Consider the following 20,869-nt stretch of genomic DNA (forward strand, 5'->3'; position numbering starts at 1 on the left):
AAACCAAACAAATTTTATTTTATAGCGATTATACACTTACATAAACATATTAATGGGTAGAATATTCAGATTCAGATTCACATTGACAATAAACCATGCCAAATATTACACACTGGCCCTTTAACATCTATCTTGCTTCCAGTATGTCTGTGGTTCACAAAAGGTGCTGGAATTTCTTAAAAGCTGATTACTTCAGTCAGTTTATGTTACAAACATGAATGAAATCCAACAAGGCCTTTGACTATTTCCAAATATTCTCACTTTACAGCTAAACAGTACACTACAATATGTTTCTGAAAATATCCAAGGCAAGAAATAGGCAATGCAGTAACAGAATCTTGATTTTTATTTGATCAGTGCTGCTAGTGTGACAGTTTGACCACAGTTCACAAGCAGTGACTGACATGATTGACAGCTGTTTTAGAGACTCCTCAGCTCTGATTGGTTGTTTTCGGTGCTCTGTCATCAGTTTTAGTGAATGTCATTAGACGCGGTAGGAAGAGGAGGAGGGATATTCCTTTTTTTGCTGTCTCATGTGCTTCCATCAGAATATAAGGACAGTTTCAGCAAATATGACACAAAGTTATTTTCATAAGTTATCAGCTGTGGCTTAAAAGATACGATACGATACGATATGATACGATAGACTACACTGAGGTATGACAGGATATGCTACGATAGGATAAGCTACGCTACGCTACGCTACAATACCATACGACACGATACGATATGATACGATACGATACAATACGATAGGCTACACAAGGATATGACAGGATATGCAATGATAGGATAAGCTACGCTACGCTACAATACGATATAATGCGATACGATAAAAGTGCTAAAAAGGATAAAAATATTACAAAATACAAATAAGATGCAATAAAAGTAAAGTAATAACATATAAAATCTGTACACACTATATATACCTGTCACTTATACAGTTACTGTGTGATAGATAGTTGCACGGGATAACTGAAACACACACAATGGTGTGTAGTGTATTGAGTGTAAAGATATAGAAATGTAGCTCATAAATATTATTGCACATAAAGTGGTAGAATATTGCACAGTAGGAAATTACACAGGTTTGTATCACAGTATAAATAGAAACATATGGAAATGTATATATGTTAGAAGGAAACTTACTCATTTGCTGAAGGAAACTCACTTTGACTGGAGTTTGACCCTCAATTAAACTCCAGTCAGTCAAATCCTACTCCTTCTACGCCCATTCGCCACCCTGACTCACATACCTTAACTTTCCGCATCGCTATGACAACAGTACATCACGTCCTGCCTTAGCACTGAATGTTCTAAGTTGTTTAAAGGTCTTTGAACAAATGGCCGACGCTGTCATTTTTCTGGACAGGACAGTCTTGTGAAGTGGCAGAGTGTTCTTTAATGAGAGGATGAAAAAGTGACCCCGAGCATTCAAAGTATTATTGCCATTTTTTCAACATTACCATCACAGTGAGTCTGCTAAATGGGCGTACAATGAACTAAACTCAGAGAGAAAATAATGAAACTTGTTCCCATCCTCTTTTATGTCTGAGTGTATTTATCCACATGTGTGTGCGCATGATGCACAAGCAGAGCCATTTAAAAACACAATAAATAGGATGAATCACTTATTACGACAACTAAGGAGACAACGGCACTTCTATTTTTCCACTCACAGCTTCTGCATTATGTCCCAGGCTGCCAGGGGCACACTGCTGGCCATTTTAATGATGTTAGCTGAAGCTATTAAGGACGTCGTCACTGAGCAATGGCTGGATTTTAAGAAAATGGTAGTGACGGTAGCGGGGGGGGGAGGGATGTAGGGTGATCATCTAGTATCTGCGATGAATCTGTGTGCTATGCCATGCCCTCCAGCAGACACCAGAGCAGAGTGATGAGGGAGCGTATTTAGTTGTAGATACAAAGGCAAAGCAAAGACAAGCAGGTTAAAGAAAGAAAGGGAGAAGAGAAGAGATACAATAAGAGCAGTGACTATGTCAAGGGCTGTGGGGGAAAACATGAAGATGGCAGCAGCCCACTCTTAATGAGTCATAAATCAGCTTGATATGAATCATCTCTACAGCGCTATTAGAGCAAAGTGTTTCGAACCTCATTAATTTCCATTAGGGAGCAGCTATCTGGTAAGTTTACTACTGCATCAAATTTTCTCCAAGCCGCTATCTTTATGATCTTAGAATAACTCTCACAGATCCCTTAGCCTCTATGTGCCTAAACAACATTACCCTCAAATTTGGGGTCAATCCCTTTAATTTCCAGCAGGGACGTGCGCAGACATTTTGAGGGGTGGTGACTCATTTCAAACTGCTCTGTCTCCAAATTGCATCCTAATGTTGGCACAACAGATCAGACAAAATAATATATGAAATATAGAGCCAATGTAGCATTTATCTAAACGAATGAAAGCTTTACAAAACTTCAACAAAACTTGCAGAGGTAACTTTTGTGTATACCCGCAGGAGATAAAGTATTTAAGAAGCGGCTGTTAGATATTTCACTCGTAATGAAAGCTCCTGCTTTGAAAGCAACTTTGCAAAAAAAACATTTCCTTTAGCTGCCTCTCTCAGCTTTTTCCTCTATCTGCCTCTGTCACCTCTGTGAGGGCACTGTCACTGTAAGCAGTACGCAACATCCAGTGCAAAGCATCACTTACAAAGCTACATTAAGTTTAACTCACCACAGTTAAGCAACTGTGCACCGCACACTATGTAATGGAAGGTGATTAAATCTGTATAAAAGAGTTTATGAGCGTTATAGAACTGGAAATTTCTCTAAATGTCATTCCACAATGTAAGGGTTCAAGGCCAACGGTTGCAAGAAACTGCTAATTAACTGAGCAATTGGAGCCAATTAAGAACAAAACACCACACAGTATAGGCTTAGTTTGCAGGCAAACATGCAAACGAACCATAACTGCGGAGTTAATCCCCTGCAAAACAACACAGGTTATTTATTTGTGATAATTAAAACATTTATGTATTGTTCATTTAAACAGAAATAAAAAAAAATGTATGTACAGGTCATTTAAGCAGCAAGAAATGCAGAGAGGAAGAAAGACGCAGAGGAAGGATTTGTGGAGCTCCTCCATTGACAGAAATGAATGTTGACTCTGAGGACGATGACTTCATCGCTCAGTCAATGGGAGCTTGGCAGGCTTTCCACAATCATAATTATAAGAAAAACTGCAGCAACAACAACAACAACAACAATAGTACTTGTAGCAATTATAATAATCATTATTACGTATTTGTTTGGTAGGAGTGCACTTCTACCAGCTAGGGCAAACGAGCAGCGACTGGAGCCACTGGAGCCTCTACACTCACTATGTCTCTAATTTGCAGTCGCATGCAGTGATGGAGAAAACCAGCCATGCTATAATGAAGCCATGCTATAACTCCTCTGTCTTAGCACCTGTCTGCTTAACTCTATCCAGTCAATCATTCACTCAAGTGCGGAGCACCAATTAAAGTGCACTATTTTAATACACTACAGGAGCACAGCATTAGACTACTGATGTGCTCTTGGAGGTGTGAAATCTATATTGCCTGTAAATACCCGTAACATCTCCTGTTTTCTTACCAGAGAGGTGAAGATGTAAGTGTAGTAGACTGACAGCATCCCCAGCTCTGATGCCTGCAGAACAAAAGACAAGAAGGACAGGAGGGGAGAGATAAAGAAAAAAGCGTAAGCGAAAGGAGGCACAAAAGGCACACAACAGAAATTCGAGGATTGTAGTTTGAACAAAACGATGTTAAGATGGAGGTCAGAGAAACGGAGGGAGGTGGGGAGTACAAAACACAGAGCACAGAGAGAGAGTCGGGAATAAAGGGGCATGGAGAGAAGTTGAGAGGTCAGTGATTCAGTGTAACTCAAGCTCCACTCTGCTGCAGACAGATCAAATCCACATCTTGATAAGACCAGACACATTCTTATCTGACGATGGCTCTCAATGGAGCAATTAATTTCTGAGGTGCATTAGTATGCTGCTCGACACTCTGTCTTACAATTTGATTAAATCAAAGTCACAGTGAGGAGCAGTTGTGAAGGACAGGGTGAACTTCTCATACTTTCATTTCATTAAAGTTATTAGCAAAAAAGAAAATCATCGAGCTATAGGCTTCTATTTAATCACACTGCGATGCACGTCATGATTAAAATCAATAAATATCAGAGTAGATATATATGTATATATATATATATATATATATATATACAGTATATATATATAAATCTCAAACCAATCAGTGCCAAAGATCGTCCTCTTTTGTCCAAGAACATGTTAATACAAATCAGCATTTAGACCTGAGTGATATCCTTCCTGAGCATAAATTAACCCTTATGCTCGTTCTGAGACGCTACTCAGAGAGTGTCTTTTCTGCACCTGGCTGCGCTGAAATTTACATATTTCCATAATAAACAGCTTCTACACTAACATTGCTGTAAGGTTGTGTAGCATCAGAAAGCGTTTAATAACTGATATTTAGCTGTCATTTCTGCAAAAAGTGTAACCTCTTAAGTGTGGGTGTTTGTGTGCCATTAGGAGTGTACGCCACTCAGCTGTTGAATATTCCGCCTAAGTGTTCTGCAGAAGCATAAATAATAAAAGAGGAAGAAGTAGAAAGGCATCACTTACAGTACATAGCAAAAACATCCAACTACAATTTTCACTATTAAACTCTGAGTGACCTCTCATGATGTCTTTATGAAGCTTCCTTCTGTGAGTATATTTAGCATGCTATAACTCTGAAACTACTTGTATGATGACTGTGTAAGGTAATTATTATGCTTCAGGGAAGGTGTTTATTAGTATCCGCCCTGGGGTTACACACAGTAAGTAAAGTTAGCTAATGACACAAGGTTGTTGATATTTTTAATGCAGTAAGTAATATTTCAAACACACTTTTCTTGGGTGACTTTTGCCTTTAGAGGGATAGTTACGAATTTTGGAAGTGGGGTTGGGTGAGGTACTTATCCATAGACAGTATATTACATACAGTAGAAGTCAGTTGGCACGCCCCTAGTTTAGAGAAGCAGGTGGGAGTCTGACATAGAAGCTAAGCAATGTACTGCTGTGTATGGGGGTCAGCCACAGAATGTATTTTCGGCACCTAAAATTTTTTATATCACGTTAAGGTAATGCTATATTGAGAGTATTTTCATCAGACACCTGTTACCTTTCCATCAGACAGCTCATTCCGGCTGGGGTGCAGTTCCCCATCTTTGCTCTCGTCAAAGCCACCAGACTCCACTGACAAAAAACGGTAATTTTGTCTCACTGAACACAGGAGCTATTGGTCTACTGCTGCTTGGGTCAGTTAGTCAGTTTGTGTGACTTTGCTGAATCAGAACTAACCCTTTTAAACACCAAAGTCACACAAACAAACAAACAAATACAAACAAAATGACTGAGGTAGAGGTAGACCAGCAGCTCCTGTGTTCAGCGATGTTAAATCACTGCTTTTCTCAATGGAGTCCGGCTTTTAGGAGAGCGACATCACAGCTTACTTTCCTGTTACATTAAGGTAAAGCAGTGAAAATACTCTAAATATAGACCCTTTTACTGTTGGTAAACAGTATGATGTTTATTGGTGGGCGGGGCTTAGCTGGAGGCAATCAATTCTCCACAGACATTGGCTAACGCTAACTAGTTCTGTTGGCTTGTTTTAGACAATGGAGGAGGATGATGCAATTCAGAATTTCTCATTCTGAGTGTCAGTGCGCACTCTGGCACAGAGCGCAGAGTGGAGTGAATGTGTGATTAACTTAACCAGTTGTTAATTCATATAGAAATATAACGCTCCAATTCTTTGACCAACAGGGCTCTCATTTTAGTGTAGACCATCAGACTGAATTTAGGAACACGCCATGTCAGGTCACTCACTCTCCGGGACCGCAAGTGTTACTTGAAAGAGTAAACACTGACCAACGGGACCAGACTGGCCGACCCATATGCTCTCACTCAGAGGATGAAGGATTTGACAGGACTGCCGAAAGGTCGAATGGCCGACTTTGTGGTTGAATACTACTGTTTTGCTATCAAAGCTAACATTAGCTAATGCGCTAAAAAGCTAGCGTTACAGAGTAATCCAATATTCCTCTTAATACCCCCCAAATTTCTGATGAGGTGTACCTGATAACCTTTAATACACATAACATAATTTATCCCGACAACAGTAAATACTTTCCCCAACCTGATATGAAGTGTGCGCTGCACATACGAGCACTGCATCATTGTGTCACATTTAACCACAGCTGTCTTCGTTTTTGTTGACAGGCAGTGGTAGCTGGTATGCGATCAAATTTAAGTTTTGAGTCATGACCTTCTATTCTGGATCCCAATGACATGACAAGACGAAATTTCAAGACTCCTATGTAGCCTCCACCCCTCTGGTGGCGAGTTGTGTTTTGCCTCCAGCTAACGAACTGACGTTAATGTGACGTCTGCCATAAAACGGTCTATAGCGTACACTTAAACTGATATTGTTTTAGGTGGCTAAAATACGTTTTGTTATTGACCCCATCTGCAACACTCAATTGCTTGGCTTCGATGTCAGACTCCAGCCTGCTTCTCCAAAGTGGGGGTGTGCCGACTTACATCAACTGTATTTAATACACTGTCTATTCAAAAGTATCCCATAGAATCCAACTTCTAAAATCTGAACCGTCCCTTTAATACCTCACCAAACAGACACTGACATTATGACCCAAATCGCCTTTGGTTGCTGCCCACATCCCTTTCAGAAGATTCAATGCAACCAAAACACGCAGCTGATGGAAAATATCCTTTTGGTTTCCTTTCACTGCATTCAAAATGAGCTTCCCTGCCTTTTTTCTCCCACTTTTTGATCTTCTTGTTGTTCTACCGCAGCTTTTGGTCAGAGTGCACACGGTTTGCACGCCCCCATATGGGCTCACTATCTATCCCACTCTGGTTCTGTATAGCTGTGCACAACAGTGGAGGCCTGACTGAACGAGATTACATTCACAATGCAAACACTGCTGACCTAAACCCCTCTGAATGCTAAAACCTCAGAGAGTGAGACCTTTGTCTGATGAGGGTTTGATGTAAGATGTAAACAGACGAATAAGGGGGAATGTCTTGCATGACAAAAGACGATTCTGTCCCCTCAGACAAGCTGGGCACTCTTATCACCATCTCAGAATGGCATATATATATGGCCTGGGCACAGCTTTGATATGTTTGGCAACAAGGCACTCCTCATGAGAGGCGGGACTGCCAACTTTCCCCCACCCTGCTGTAGGATTGTCTCCTCACAGACAGACAGAGACAGACAGTGTGAAACATAAAGGAGACAAAAGAGTGAGCGACAGAGGGATGGGTGTACAAGACCACACGAGGAGGGAGGTGTGAGGAAACAAAGTGAAATAGTCTTCTCTGGGGCAAAGAACAGAGAGCGTAAGAGAGAGCAACTCCATATCGAGACGGAGGAGACAGACGGAGAGAGAAAGGGAACAGAGTAGGAGAAAAAGAAAGACATCCCACTGTGGGCTCCCACTGCTCTGTGGCCCAGGGTTACCAGGGTTGCCATGGTGACTGGATGACCATTGATGGCAGCTTGATTGAGGTAAGAGACTGAGACTGAAGACTACTGTGAGATACAGAGTGAGACTAAAACGGCAAGAACGAGGGGTGAAGCAGGAGAAACATCTCTCCTTCTCCCATCTCCCTTCTGTCTCCAGTTATCACCTCCACTCTAGGCATCCATCCATTGTCTTCTAGAAATAATGAGGTGCGTATTAATTACTAAGAGGCCATATGCTGCTGCCAAACACCCTTACTTCCTCCGCTCCCACGATCGCCTTTACCGATGCCATCAAGGCTCTTTACAATCGTAAGTCTCCAGTCAGGAGAAGCTTCAGCAATATGTTGGAGGTTTAATAATGTTCTGAGACGTTAATTATTCGTATGTGCCATCAGAGAAAACACATACAGGTCATACTGTTAAGGCTAGTGACAGAAATAGAAGTTGACGGAAAGTTTCTCCACTCACTTGATGAACTTTATGGCTTAATTTCTAATTATATTTCTGTGTAAGAGGTGTCTTTGGAGGAGGAACCGACAGATGGATGATAGATTAGAAGGACATGAAAGAATCCGTCCACTTGATCTACCTCACAGACTTACAGCACAGCTTGTTTTAATCCGCAACATGAACTGTATTAGAAAGTAGACAAAAGGGCTCCTTCGTTTTATGAGTCTGTCCTTACTCACACTAATCCACTTAACTGTGCAGAATTCTCACTTATGGCAGATGAATCATTGGAGTACAACTTGATTTAATGCTCTCATGCATATAATTTGATGTAACAGGTTTGTTTGACAAGATTGCCTCAATTCATTTGCCTTTTATTTTGGAGTAGGTTTTTTGACTCTAGACTCTGTAACCCCTCTGTCTTTTAAAAGCTGTGCCCACTGCCAAATGTGCATAAATTCATGTAATCTGTCTTCTGATTCGAGACGGCAAATGGATTATAGCGGTGAAAAGGATATTTCCCTTTTAAAATGTTCCTCACACTGTTTGTGTGGGGAATACAACCTCTACTTTTACAGGTCAAAACTGGAGACGAACCAACTTCCAGTTAAAGAAATCCTTCTCCGTATGTACAATTATTTTTAGCCTTGAACACTTCTTGCCACTGGCATTTTTCAGTTACTTTTCCTTCTTGAGATCTATGAGAGTTAAAAGTGTGGATCCTGGGAATTTCCTATCGCTATAGAGCTCCAGACTACAGACATGGAATAAAGACGAGTTATCGGTGCATGAATAACCACAGCTATCATGTGAACCATACTAACCCGTTCCAAAATGATATGTGACATGGTGGCATTGGCATCGACTATAATAGTGGCAGTCTTGTCATCTCGGATCTCCTTCAGGAGCGGGGTCGGGTCGTTGCTGTCGTCAAGCATGCGCACTGACAGAGTCTCCTTAGAGATGAGGAACTGCCTGAGGAGCTGCTCCAGGTTCAATAAGCCTGCCGGTAAGACACACACACACACACAGGCACACACAAAGAAAACACATAAGAGGGTTATTTGTAATGAAGGGAAGACACTCCCAAGGAGGTGCAGTAATAGTCTTTTTAAAAAGTTGATAAAATACATCGCCAAAAAGTTAAAGAAAGTCAAATGAGAATTAAGAGAATGATGGTTCATATTATAAATGCAATATAAATTTAAAGCAGCAGTGTGTGAGAGGGACTGAGCGGCATCTAGGTGTGAAGATGGCAGATTGCAACCTGCTGAAACTCCCTCCAGTTATAATTCCATCAGTATTCGTTGTTCAGGAAGTTTTTCTGGGAGCCCAGTTATCCACAGAGGTCTCCTCCTCTTTAAAACGAACACACCTTGTGATTTAAACTGGTAAAAAACACTGCTCACCTTTATTCTCTGATAATTTATCACCTTCAAACAAATGCTCATTTGTTTCTTGATTTTTGGACAATCAGACGTGAACATTTCTAATCAACACTGTTGTTATTTCTGGTTAACCTGCTGTTAACCTTATGTCCTTGCCCATTGCCAGGCAGCCAACTTTGCATGGGTATGTATGCATCTGTTTTACTAACAGCATGGCTAACTTTCTGTTGCATGGCTTGCGTGTTAGTGCCTTTGACCACACATAATGACTATTGTGTCTATGTTTACTTTCTATTGCTGCTCTGCATGTCTGAATGTAATGCTTAGCTGTGCGTTGGTGCCTCGTGTTGCTTGCATGTCTGTTTGTGCTAACATGCTGTTTGTTGTTGTCGCGTTACTGTATTGAACTGGTGCTCTGCCGTTGCTTGTTGCTTTGCCTCTGTTCTACCTTGACAATTTCTAATTGCTGAGATTAGTGCTGTCTTTATGTCTTTATGTTGTCTTTGTCCTGTGAAATTTATCCTTTTATTGGTTTCAAAACATCATGCCAAAGGACTGTTGAAAATTAGCCAGCTGGCTAACACTGGCACATTTACAGAAATGTTGATTAATGTGCGTTGTCCTTATAAATAAAATAAAGTAATAACTTAAGATGTTCAGAAGGTTTTTACTGGGTGCCAAATTATATGTAGAGGTCCCTTCCCCTCCCAAATAAACGGGTAAAAACACTGAATAAAGCACTTTGACTTTGAAAAATCAGTGGTTTCCGATAGGGCTTCCACAATTAGTCGACTAATCGATGACTAATCGACTATGAAAATAATCTGTGACTATTTTAGTGGTCGACTAATCGGTTTGAGTCATTTTTCATAGAAAAGTACTATAAAATACTCTTATTGCAGCTTCTTATGTTCAGATATTGGCAGCTTTACACACTCTCTCATGACGGTGAACTAAAACCCTTTGGCCTGAGTACGAAACAAGACATTAGATGAAATAATTTTGGGGTTTGGGAGAGACAGACCAACATTTTTCAACATTTTAACACGTTTCGGTAAAATGATTAGTCGACTAATCGAAGAAATAATCGACAGATTAGTCGACAATGAAAATAATCGTTATTTGCAGCCCTAGTTTCCGATGCTGTTTGGCTCATCACGGAGGGGCTGATGGGAAAACGTGAATGCCCCTAAAGCCAGTGTTTTGTTTGTCCATTTTGGGCTTCTATAGAAACATAGTGGTGCAACATGGCAGACTCCATGGATGAGGACCCATTCCCCATGTAGCTATAAACAGCCTTGTAAGGTGACAACATTTTCAGGTGATTAGACACTTAAGAAAATGCACTCAGTATATTATGTGACATTTCTGCCCATTTATCCCCTTAAATCCTACACACTGGACCTTTAATAATTGCACACTCTCCCCAAGTACTAACAAGTGTACCTCTTGTTTGCTTTTCTGCCACATTTGACAACAATAAATCCATACAGACATGTCCACGCAGAACAAGTAGACTGATTATCTTTAATTACAATTACTGCAAAGCCATCAAACACAAAGGGACGTTTCAGCAACTTCTCTTGTACTCCATCCCATGGTAATAGACCGTTTGACTCTACTGAGGTAAGTGGGATTTGCCCTAATTAAAGCATGGCCGACTTAATCAAAACGCTCCCGGCAGCATTTTACCAGTCACTCTGCATCCATATATAAGCCGACCCTGAGAGGTTATTGGACTAATTTTCCATATAGGACTTTAAACTAATTCGTGAGGTGTTATATCGGGGAAAGACAACCTGAGTGAGACTCATGAGTAGTAAACCATGGCACTTAGGTGTGATAGTTACATTGGCCTCACCTTGGCAATTTGGCAGATCTCATCACCCTCATATAACATTTCTTGATATTGGCAAGGAGAGTCACATGAGAAGGACGTAACTTTGGGGAGAAGGACTTGCATTAGCTGAGCATCCACCTGCTTTTTCCATTATAAAGTCATAATGAAATGGCACTCTAGACTTTGGCATCCACAGCTTTTTTTATGTGATTCCTGCAATGGCAGCAGCAGAGTAGTTCATCTGTCACATGGAGACCAATTCTGGTGCAGCAATTTAAAGTTATCAAGCTGACTCCTTTAGCTTCTTCACAGCACATTAAAACAAGCTACAGTACTGCCCCAGTCACCGGCATCATGTCTAATAGCTTCTGTAATTATGTCTCAGTGTCTGCCTGTCTGTCAGCCTGTCTGTACGGCAGTATATCACCGTATGTGTTTGTCTTCCTGTACCTGGCTACCTGTGTCTGTGCACTCATGAGACATCACTCCTGGCTGCTGCTCGCTCGCCTGGCTGTGTCTCCAACCTGTCAGATCGGCTTCCTCTGTAGTATAACGCAGAATAACTTTGATGAGCTTGAAATAGCTTCTGCTAAAGCGCCCTCCTCGCCTGCCTCCTGCATCCACCCTCTGAAGCTTCTTGCCGCTTCTTGCTCATGACATTAGACACTGTACTAGATGCAGCTGGCTAAACAGCACACACACATTCACACGCAAATAGAGTGACACACAGAATAAAAGCCCATATTCTCTTTAGTGTTTTGGCTGCACAGGATTCAAAGACAAGTCAGAATCTTTTTTCACTTGGGTGTTTTACAGCAGCCATGTTGCTCTCTTGCTGTTCGCTCTGGTGAACCAGTTTCAATCAAACGAAAACCATGCAGCTGAATGAAAAATGTTCTCTCCTTTGGTTAGACTTGTATAGGTTCCTGTGCAGAGAAAGAAAGTTCTGTGGGACTGTGTGTGTGTGCATGTTGTCCTGTAAAGTACGTTTCTCTTCTTTTCCACTGAATTTGAGGCGATCTGTGTGTATCTGTGTGTGTGTGTGTCCTTGTACCTCTGTCTTTATGAGGACCATGTTTATTGCCTTGAAAATGAGGTCATTTTTGAAAAGTGAGGATATTTCAGCTAGTCCTTACTGTTTCATTGGGCTGTTTGAGGGTTCAAACTGGTTTTATAACTAGGATTAAAGTTAAGTTAAGGTTAACGTCATAATAAGTTAAACCCACTATTTGATACAATTCATGGTGGCCATTTGCCAACACTACTGATTCTCAATGTATGTACATTTTGCATTCACCTCCTTATATAGTAATACCAGGGTTCCCACGCATTTTAACCAATTCATCTCCATAACTTTTCCATAATATTTTACCCCATTTCCATTTTCCATAGGTTTGGGTAGGCCTATAGCGATACATTATTACACACACATTTGTGCCACACCAGGCATTTGTGAATGAGAAAAATTCTAGCAGCTTGCAACTTTACTCACTTGTTAAACACATAGATTTTGAAAATAATGGGCGTAGCTATCATGACATCATGCACGGGTTTGTGGACTCCCGTGTTGAAGCCTCGACTTTGGCATTTAAGTCATTGCTATCTTATGTTTTTTTGGAACTAGAAGTGACAACATTTGGGAGAAAGGCTGGCTCTGTGAAGGAGGGAGCGTAGATCTGACTGAGAAGCAGGGGACACCATCGGCAGACAGCCTGACACTCAAAGCGGCCCGCCTTTAATTATGTGTAACTTTAACCTTAATAAAAATTCAACAGTCAAGTAATATAAAAAAAAATCTGGCGACCTGTCCAGGGTGTATCCTGCTTCTCGCCCAGTGTCAGCTGGGATAGGCTCCAGCCCGCCATAACACTGTATCGAGATAAGTGGTTATGGAAAATGAATAAATGAATGAGTTACATAAAAATTCAACCCCCCTACAGTTGTCATTAATGTTGAAATTAGTCGTGGAAAGCAAATCCATTTTTTGAATCTGTTTATATCTGCTGTAAGGTTGGGCATTTCAACATGAGGGACAGAGGAGAATAACTTGCCTCAGGTGGCCATTAAAAAGCAGCAAAGAGGAAGAACAGCAACCAAAAATGGCTGCAATTTGGGGGGACAATGAAGTCTTGGAGTTCCTTAGAGGCCGTACACATGCCGCATTTTTTGCGCCCTCAAATTCATTGTTTTCAATGTAGACACATGGCGGTACACTCAAACACCAGAGCGACACTACCGTGGCATTCCCAAGTGCTTATTTTTCGGGACACAATGGCTGCGCCTTCAGATAAACTGAGTTCAACTTTTGGAATGCAGCAGCATGCACCGCATGTCATGTGACAAGGAACAACCAATCACAGCTGACAGATATCTTTCCTTTCTTCCGTAAGTATTAAGTCTGTGATAAATATGGAAAAGTTGATCATTTTAGTTCAGTGCTGCCAGAGCTTTTCATCTGTGCCACTAGGCGATAGGTCTGCACACTTATAAACAGCACCTGGAAGAAGATCAGCTCTGCACTCAGGATTTCAGGTAAATAAGCTATGATACAGTGCTTGTTAAGGTTGCTTAGCAACCTCAGATGCAACCTGCTGCCGGGCTCTTGGAAGCTGTAGTAGTGCCCAGTACCTGACCTTGTGTTTTCCGGGCGGTTAAAGACTAGGCATATGTACGGCCACTTACCCTTCAAGCAGAGGGGGAGATCAGCTGCCATATAACACGAATGATAAACTTTTGTTATTGCCATGTTGTGCCATTGTTTCCTGTCACACCTGTCACACCTCTTTTGCAGTACACCAGCATCACACACTAGGGCAGCTTTGTGTTGCCTTTGTTTGGTTCTGTATAAAAGAGCAAAGTTGATGTAACGAAGGAACCTCATAGTGGCCCTATTGCGCAATCTCTGTATAAAAGGGCTATTAGGTGGTTTAACATCTCACCTTGCTGCAGTGATGTACAGGTGGACTCCAGGACCCTGTAACATCACTGCTGGGCAGGGGTCGCGTTAACTGGATATTATCGGTCATTGACTGTTTATTTGCAACAATGACCGGAAAATCTGAAGGCCGTCGGTCATTTTGACCGGTTGCAATTACCACCCCTGCCCACGTGGCGGAGTGCGTGCTGAAGAGCTATGGACAGGAGGCTTTGGAGCGCGTCTGTGACCACCACGGCTCACACACCGGTGCAGCTGAACCACTGGTGCAGAAGGAGCGCATGCTGCGGGATTTCCTCCCGGTGAAGCGAGTGCTTGCAGGATCAGGAAACCCCTCATTCAGAGAGTCTCGCCAACTTCTGATAACTTCTCTGGGAGAAATGTTCCCCGACTTTAAAACTGTGGCTGAAGTGGCGCTGGTAATTCCAGTTTCCAGTGTGGCAGCAGGGCGCGGATGCACACTTTATAATTTGCTTGTTGGATTTATTAAAAATGAACGAATGAAAACTAAATGTTTTTGAATATCTTTATTATCATTTAAAAACGAAAATTAAAATAACCGGTAAAAATAGATTATGACCGGATTTTTATGACCCTGTCGGTCAAAATGACCGGCGACGAAAAAGTCTAGCGCAACGTCTGCTGCTGGGTGTGGTCACGGGTGCAACAGAGCACATGTCTGACCATTTCTGATCACCTATCAGGCCAGGTGTTAAGGTTTAAGATAAGATTGGAAGTTGTGGTTGAGCATGCGTTTTAAAGTTAAAATTTGAATCTAAGGAATGCATTATCAAAGACGATCCTCACACGTATTCAGGTATAAACTTCTGTGTTAGTTACCACCTCATTGGCATGGACGACACATGGCTCAGACTCTCTCTCAGGCGCACAGATAAAGGTGAGAGTTGACATTCAAGTCAGGCAACCACTAATTTACCTTTCACACACTGTCACCACAGGGTGCCTGCATGCACGCACACACGCATGCACACACACAGCATTAACTTGTGAATGTAGTACAGCACCTGAATACGAATACTCTGACAGGTGTAGGTGAATTATGTATAATGAAACCTTCGGTCACAGACGAAGCTTTTAACACAGACCCAAAAGGCCTGATGACAGCCGTACATTATGATGATGACTCATCATTTAGCCTTGAGCAGAGTGTAAGACCTAGTTTTATGACTTTGCCACCATAGGGGGCACCACTTTAAAATGTTGTAGGCAATATCATGTGTCAAAACATTTAAAGTATGTCTGAGCATATTCCCCTGCCCATTAACCCAAATAACCATAAAAGTATAACCATCAATAATCCACCTGTCACACAGTGGCGGTGCTGATGTAATGTGCCCCTGCTGATCATTCCTGTTGTTCCTGCAAACATCATTAATATTCATTCTTCATACATCACACTGGAAACCACAAATGACTTATGCTGCAGAAAGCTTCATTTGTAGGTTTCACATCTTGATTCTGATATTACCGTGTGACAAGTGGAAGTGCTCAATTGCCAAAACAACCACGGTAGACGCTTTGAGTAAATGGCAAAAGGCAAAGATTGCAGAGTTCAGGTGAACCTGATACATTGGAGAAAAGCCTCGTATAGAGTGTGTCACAAGGGATAGTTCTGTTTGAAAGGTCTCTGGCTTTTTTATTTTGTCTTAAAAGTAAAGGTAACAGTGAAATAAATTATGGGGGAAGATAGCAAGAGATGAAAGCTTCATGCAGGAGTTTAACCCAGAATGTCACAAAATGTTTTTTTTTTTTACCTGATTTTATACACATTTTGAGTTTAAATGTCAAAATTTTAAAGAAAAAAAAAAGCCTTCAAAACATTGCAAAACTGTTTTTGCATCGATAAAAGCAAAATGCAAAGTGCAATGAAAGCAGCCTTCGTGAATAAATCATGATGTGCTATATGTGAGGCATGAGAGTTAAACATGCACTGAGGAGACTAAAATTAGCAGACAAAAACATCAGATCTGTGTGCACCGATGGGGGAACTGTAACTGTGCCTAAATCCATTTTGTATCTTTCCTAATTGAGAAAAAAAGTAAGTATAGGCTTTGCACTTTACTCTATAGCGAGTCAAAATACTGCATGTTGGCACCTAAGCCCACAAACTCTACCCACTCTCCACAGATCCAAAAATGTCATTCAGTCAGGAACACTTTAGTCAAAGAAAACTTTATTCCATTTGCAGTATTATTTTTGGCGGTATGGCTCTGTTCTGGGGCCTCTGCCTTTTCTAGACCTACGCAGAAAGCCTCCTCCACACACCTATGTGGACAGCCTTAAGGCAAAGAGAGCACACCTCTCTGCCCTTCCACATGCAAACAAGGAAAGCCTGAGGCAGAGAGAGCAAACCTCCCTGCCCTTCCATGCGCCTACATGGAAAGCCTGAGGCAGGGAGAGCAGCAGCAAAGCACCCACGGGAACAGAACAGAGCAGCATCAATGACAAACAGAAATGATACTGATAAATCAGACACAGCATTAAAAGGAGGAGCTGGGGTGGAGGCAGGTTGCAAAGCAGCTTGCAGAGGAAGCAGCAACAGTAGGCAGGCCAGAGCAGTTTAAATAGGGCACCCTGAATGAGATTCGCCAATTGGTTGCATAGAAAAGAATCATGTGATCTATCAGCTGACTCCCTTCCAGCAATTAGCTGCTACATCAGTTGACTGGCTGTTTGAGATCAGCTGATGTAGCTGGGATGTGAGCTGAGCTTGACAACTTCTAGCACCATCGCCACCACCATCACTTTGACTACTGACATCAACACCTTCAACAGGATCATTAGTGGCCACAGCATAATTACATTACATAATTATTAGTCATTAAGACCATCCCCTGCAATTACTATGTTCCCGTCATTCTTACACCTCTGTATACATTCCTCTTTACAAGTCATTGAGATGCCTCTTCCACCTGACTAACACTGATTACAGGTTAGTGATGCTAATACTAAATAGAAAATGCAGAGACAGTAGGTCAGCCCTAAAAAACAGTGAGTAATAGAGAGTTGTAATTCATTAGATGACACAGGCATGCAAGCATCACCAGAAAAAAAGAGCAATTAGCATAATGCACACTGTAAAAAAAAAACAAAAAAAAAAAACATCATGGTGGAAAACTGATACAATAAGTGTTGCTTTCTACTGTAGCTGCAGTGGAACAATGCAGTAGGCTAACATGGCAAACCTTGCTCTCCACCTTCCACCTATTAAGGTGGAAAAATGCTCTGCAAGCATTTGAGACCTACTGTTTCATTGAACTTCGAAATCCTGTACTTGCACTGCAGCTCCAGTTAAATTTCAGAGCTTATGGGATGTTTCTCTTTCAGCGTACTGACAGCTGCACCAATCACCTCCCTAATGAAAGTGCACTGCTGTAGCACAGAGCGGGAACAGCATGCATGTGAATGTGTGCACAGTGTACGTGTGTGCTGCAGGCGAATGTGTGCATGCATTTTTACACGTGTCTCTTTTAATTTACCAGAGGCCACAGCCGCACAACATGTTGGGCCACCCAAAAGTGTAACCACATTGACACTATTCTGGACCAGTGCTACAGCGCTACATGCACAGACTTCCGTCCATAGTGGAGGTTAGCTAGATTAATGTCTGTCCTGGTGTGCACTGCGCCTTTGGGCACAGCTCCACCTCCACTCCTGCCTCCTCAGCCATGGCTGGAAAATATTCATGAATTGGCCACGCTCTATTAGGCTGTCACGGGCTCGGGTGATTAATGAGGCCGGCACATGTGGACGAGCCACCGACAGCAGGCTGCCAACCAACCAACTTACTGTGCGAGCTGACGGGGAGGGGGTGGGGCTGGGTGAGCCGGAGCCAAAGTCGAATGGGTTTCGACTGATGCTACTGCTGAACGCGGACCTCTACACACACATGCACGGATGCATACACACACATAAATCCAGGCACACTGCCATTTGCTGCATTTTCTATTGAATGAATGAGGGTCACATGAGAGGGTGCAATCAATACGGCCACGTCATTTCCTGGAATGTCTCCCTCTTTTTGCCAATGTATAATTCCAGTGTGGTTACCACCTCCCCTTTCCTCACCCCAATCACTACATTTCACCTCTGCCACATCTGCCGAATAGCATCCTCTCCTTTGCTCTCCTCTCCTCTCTCATTTCGGACTCCCCTTGGTTCTTTTCTATCTGCCTCTCATCTCCCCTCATTTCATTTCTTTTCATTTCATTTAATTTCCTTTCCAGTCCTCTCTTAGCCCACTCACACAGAGTAAGAACCTCCCCACCAACCTGCACACCCACACACATCCAGAGGGAAGAAGAAAAGTAATGCTAAAATGAGTTTCCTTTCCCCAAACTCGCCAATATTAAAGTCAGAGGGTGCCTAAAAGGTTCACTTGTTATCACTATTCTCGCCAGAGCTGTATTAATCAACTCTCGGTGGAATAAATGTCACAGAAACAGGATCTGAGCCCTGAATTGGAAGAATGACTGACAGGTACAGGAACACCTAGAAGGAAAAACAACTAATGACATATTTTTGACCCTTGCAGTTATAATGGATTATGTAGCATGGTTGGGTTAAACTGCAACAAGACATACAGTATTTTTCTTTTAGTCAGTTTAATTAATTCTCTTCCAGCGTCTGCATAACTGGATGGCATCTTTAGCAAGTTGGATAAAAGATGAAAAGAAATTGTTCCAAATAAGCTAGCCTCACATTTGCATTAATTTACTATAACTAACTGCGTAAAAAGCTCTAAAACGCCACAAGGTTTGGTTTAATGCACAGAACTTTAAGGGACAAGTCTCGTCTTAAAGGTTATGAATCAAAGGAGACTGCGGAGTAAAGACCAAGAGACAGTTGAAGAGGAAGTTGAAAGGTGGAGGAACTGAGAATTGAGATAGGCGGGGTGGGCGGTTCACAGTGGCTCATTGCCATCTCTAGGCTGTCTGACACATGGGTGATGTCTCAAGCCTATTTCCTTTCTTCAAAGCCTTTCGCTGATTAGGAAAAAGGTTAGCGGGTGCCACTCACGGTCACGGTGCCTTTGTCTAGGGAGTTGTAATTACTGCTTTCTGGACTGCAAGAGGGTGGGAACAGGCCATGATTTAATCTTCCTCTCTATTTACGAAAATAACTTCCCTCGCTGAGATTTTCGAGCTTTTTTTAAGGTCAATCAGTTTAGTATCTTTAGAATCTAACGAGTGCCTTTGACAAGGAGGCGGTCAGATCAGTGGTGGATACAGCTGCAAACTCCATCCTCATTCTTTTTTTTGTCAGTCTTTATGGTGCGTTTTGATCATCAGCCGGCTGTGTTTTAAGAATATACACAGAGTCTTCACAGAGACATCACACTGACATTGAAGGTTGAAGACAGATTATACATGACACAGTACAATGTGCTATATCATTATTCTAATTTGAGGACGACGATGGCGGTGAAAAAGAAAAACAGGATTCCGCAGTAGACGTGATTTATTTTGGGATGCAGATGTCGTGCACGTTGCTGTGAGGGAGTTTTAGTTGTGGAGTGCAGCAGCTGCTTCAGAAGGGAGCGTGTCACAGGGTGAGATGTTGATAAGCAATGCATCTGTTGTCACACAGTCAGCATGCGTGCGGGGGGTTTATGTGTGCAAACACGTGTTAAAGGGTAGCAGACATTAAACAAAAATGTTTGCACTTTGTTGGCAGATTCTCCCCAGGTGTGTGTATGATTGTGTTGTGAGGGTGTGAATGCTGTACTCACAGTCAGCCTGTGCACAGATGAGGCAGGCGGTGGTGCTGTTAAAGAAGGTGAGAAGGCCGGCCACAGCCAGGCTGATGTCGGTGTTAGTTGGCCTCAGGTCCAGAGTGGTAAACCGGGGGAACTGAACCTTCAGAATGTCCTCTGGAGCAACCTTGACATAGGGTACCTGCAGAGAGACGCTGATGTCAGACTACCTGTTGCATTTTAATCATTTGCATTTGATTGACAGTTCGCATTCATGCTCACGTTTACGAATGCAGCAGACGTCTGCAGACAGGACGACCGTAAAAGAGATCACAACAACAGAAAATGTGAGTGTGAAGTGCAAAATAAAAATAGCACAATGCAAGCAGACAGCCAGAAGAAAGAGTAGCTCAGTAGAAATCGGTTTAATCTGTGATAAATTGCAAGCACGGATAACCCAGGGATCTGCTGCAATGTGCATATTCAAAACACACATATTTTCAGTGACTGAGGCATTGAAGCTCATGTAAAGTACAAGTATGGATCTAAAAACTTATTTTTGTTCCACCCACACGAACAAGCCCTTGCTGCAGAAATCTTCAGTATAACACCCCCTCACCCACTGTTACAAAACATTCATTTACCCGGCTCACTGTGGAGCAGCTCAACTGCATGTTGCAGGTGTCACTTTTGAAACACGCAAAGTATCACAGCATTTCTGACCAAATTACAGGGTATATTTTGGGGATGAATATTAGTGCTGTTAGATTATTGTGCAAGAAAAAAAAACAAGGAGTCATAATCAGTGATGTTTATCACTGTCAGGTGTGCACTCTGAGCACTGTTTCATATGTCACAATTGGGTGAATTGGCTTTGTACTCCGGGGCCTGGTTGTTCAGGAGTAATCTGATTGAATTTGGGATTGGATCAAATCTTGAAAATGGGTTGCTTTGAAGAAAAAGATTCTGAAAACA

At 42.0% G+C, this 20,869-nt stretch overlaps 1 protein-coding gene across 1 annotated transcript in view; it reads right to left on the bottom strand.

Annotated features, from left to right (window-relative positions):
- The window catches only part of LOC126401207 (glutamate receptor ionotropic, kainate 4-like), a 432,132-nt gene that overhangs the window by 121,959 nt on the left and 289,304 nt on the right, over positions 1-20,869 (bottom strand). The window contains exons 6-8 of the mRNA XM_050062325.1: positions 19,931-20,096; positions 8,840-9,018; positions 3,601-3,654 (exon numbers count right to left, since the gene is read on the bottom strand). Coding sequence (XP_049918282.1) covers positions 3,601-3,654; positions 8,840-9,018; positions 19,931-20,096 — 399 coding nt within the window. The remainder of the gene's footprint in view (positions 1-3,600; positions 3,655-8,839; positions 9,019-19,930; positions 20,097-20,869) is intronic.

This window comes from Epinephelus moara, chromosome 2 (genome assembly GCF_006386435.1).
Source record: "Epinephelus moara isolate mb chromosome 2, YSFRI_EMoa_1.0, whole genome shotgun sequence".
Lineage (NCBI taxonomy): Eukaryota > Metazoa > Chordata > Actinopteri > Perciformes > Serranidae > Epinephelus > Epinephelus moara.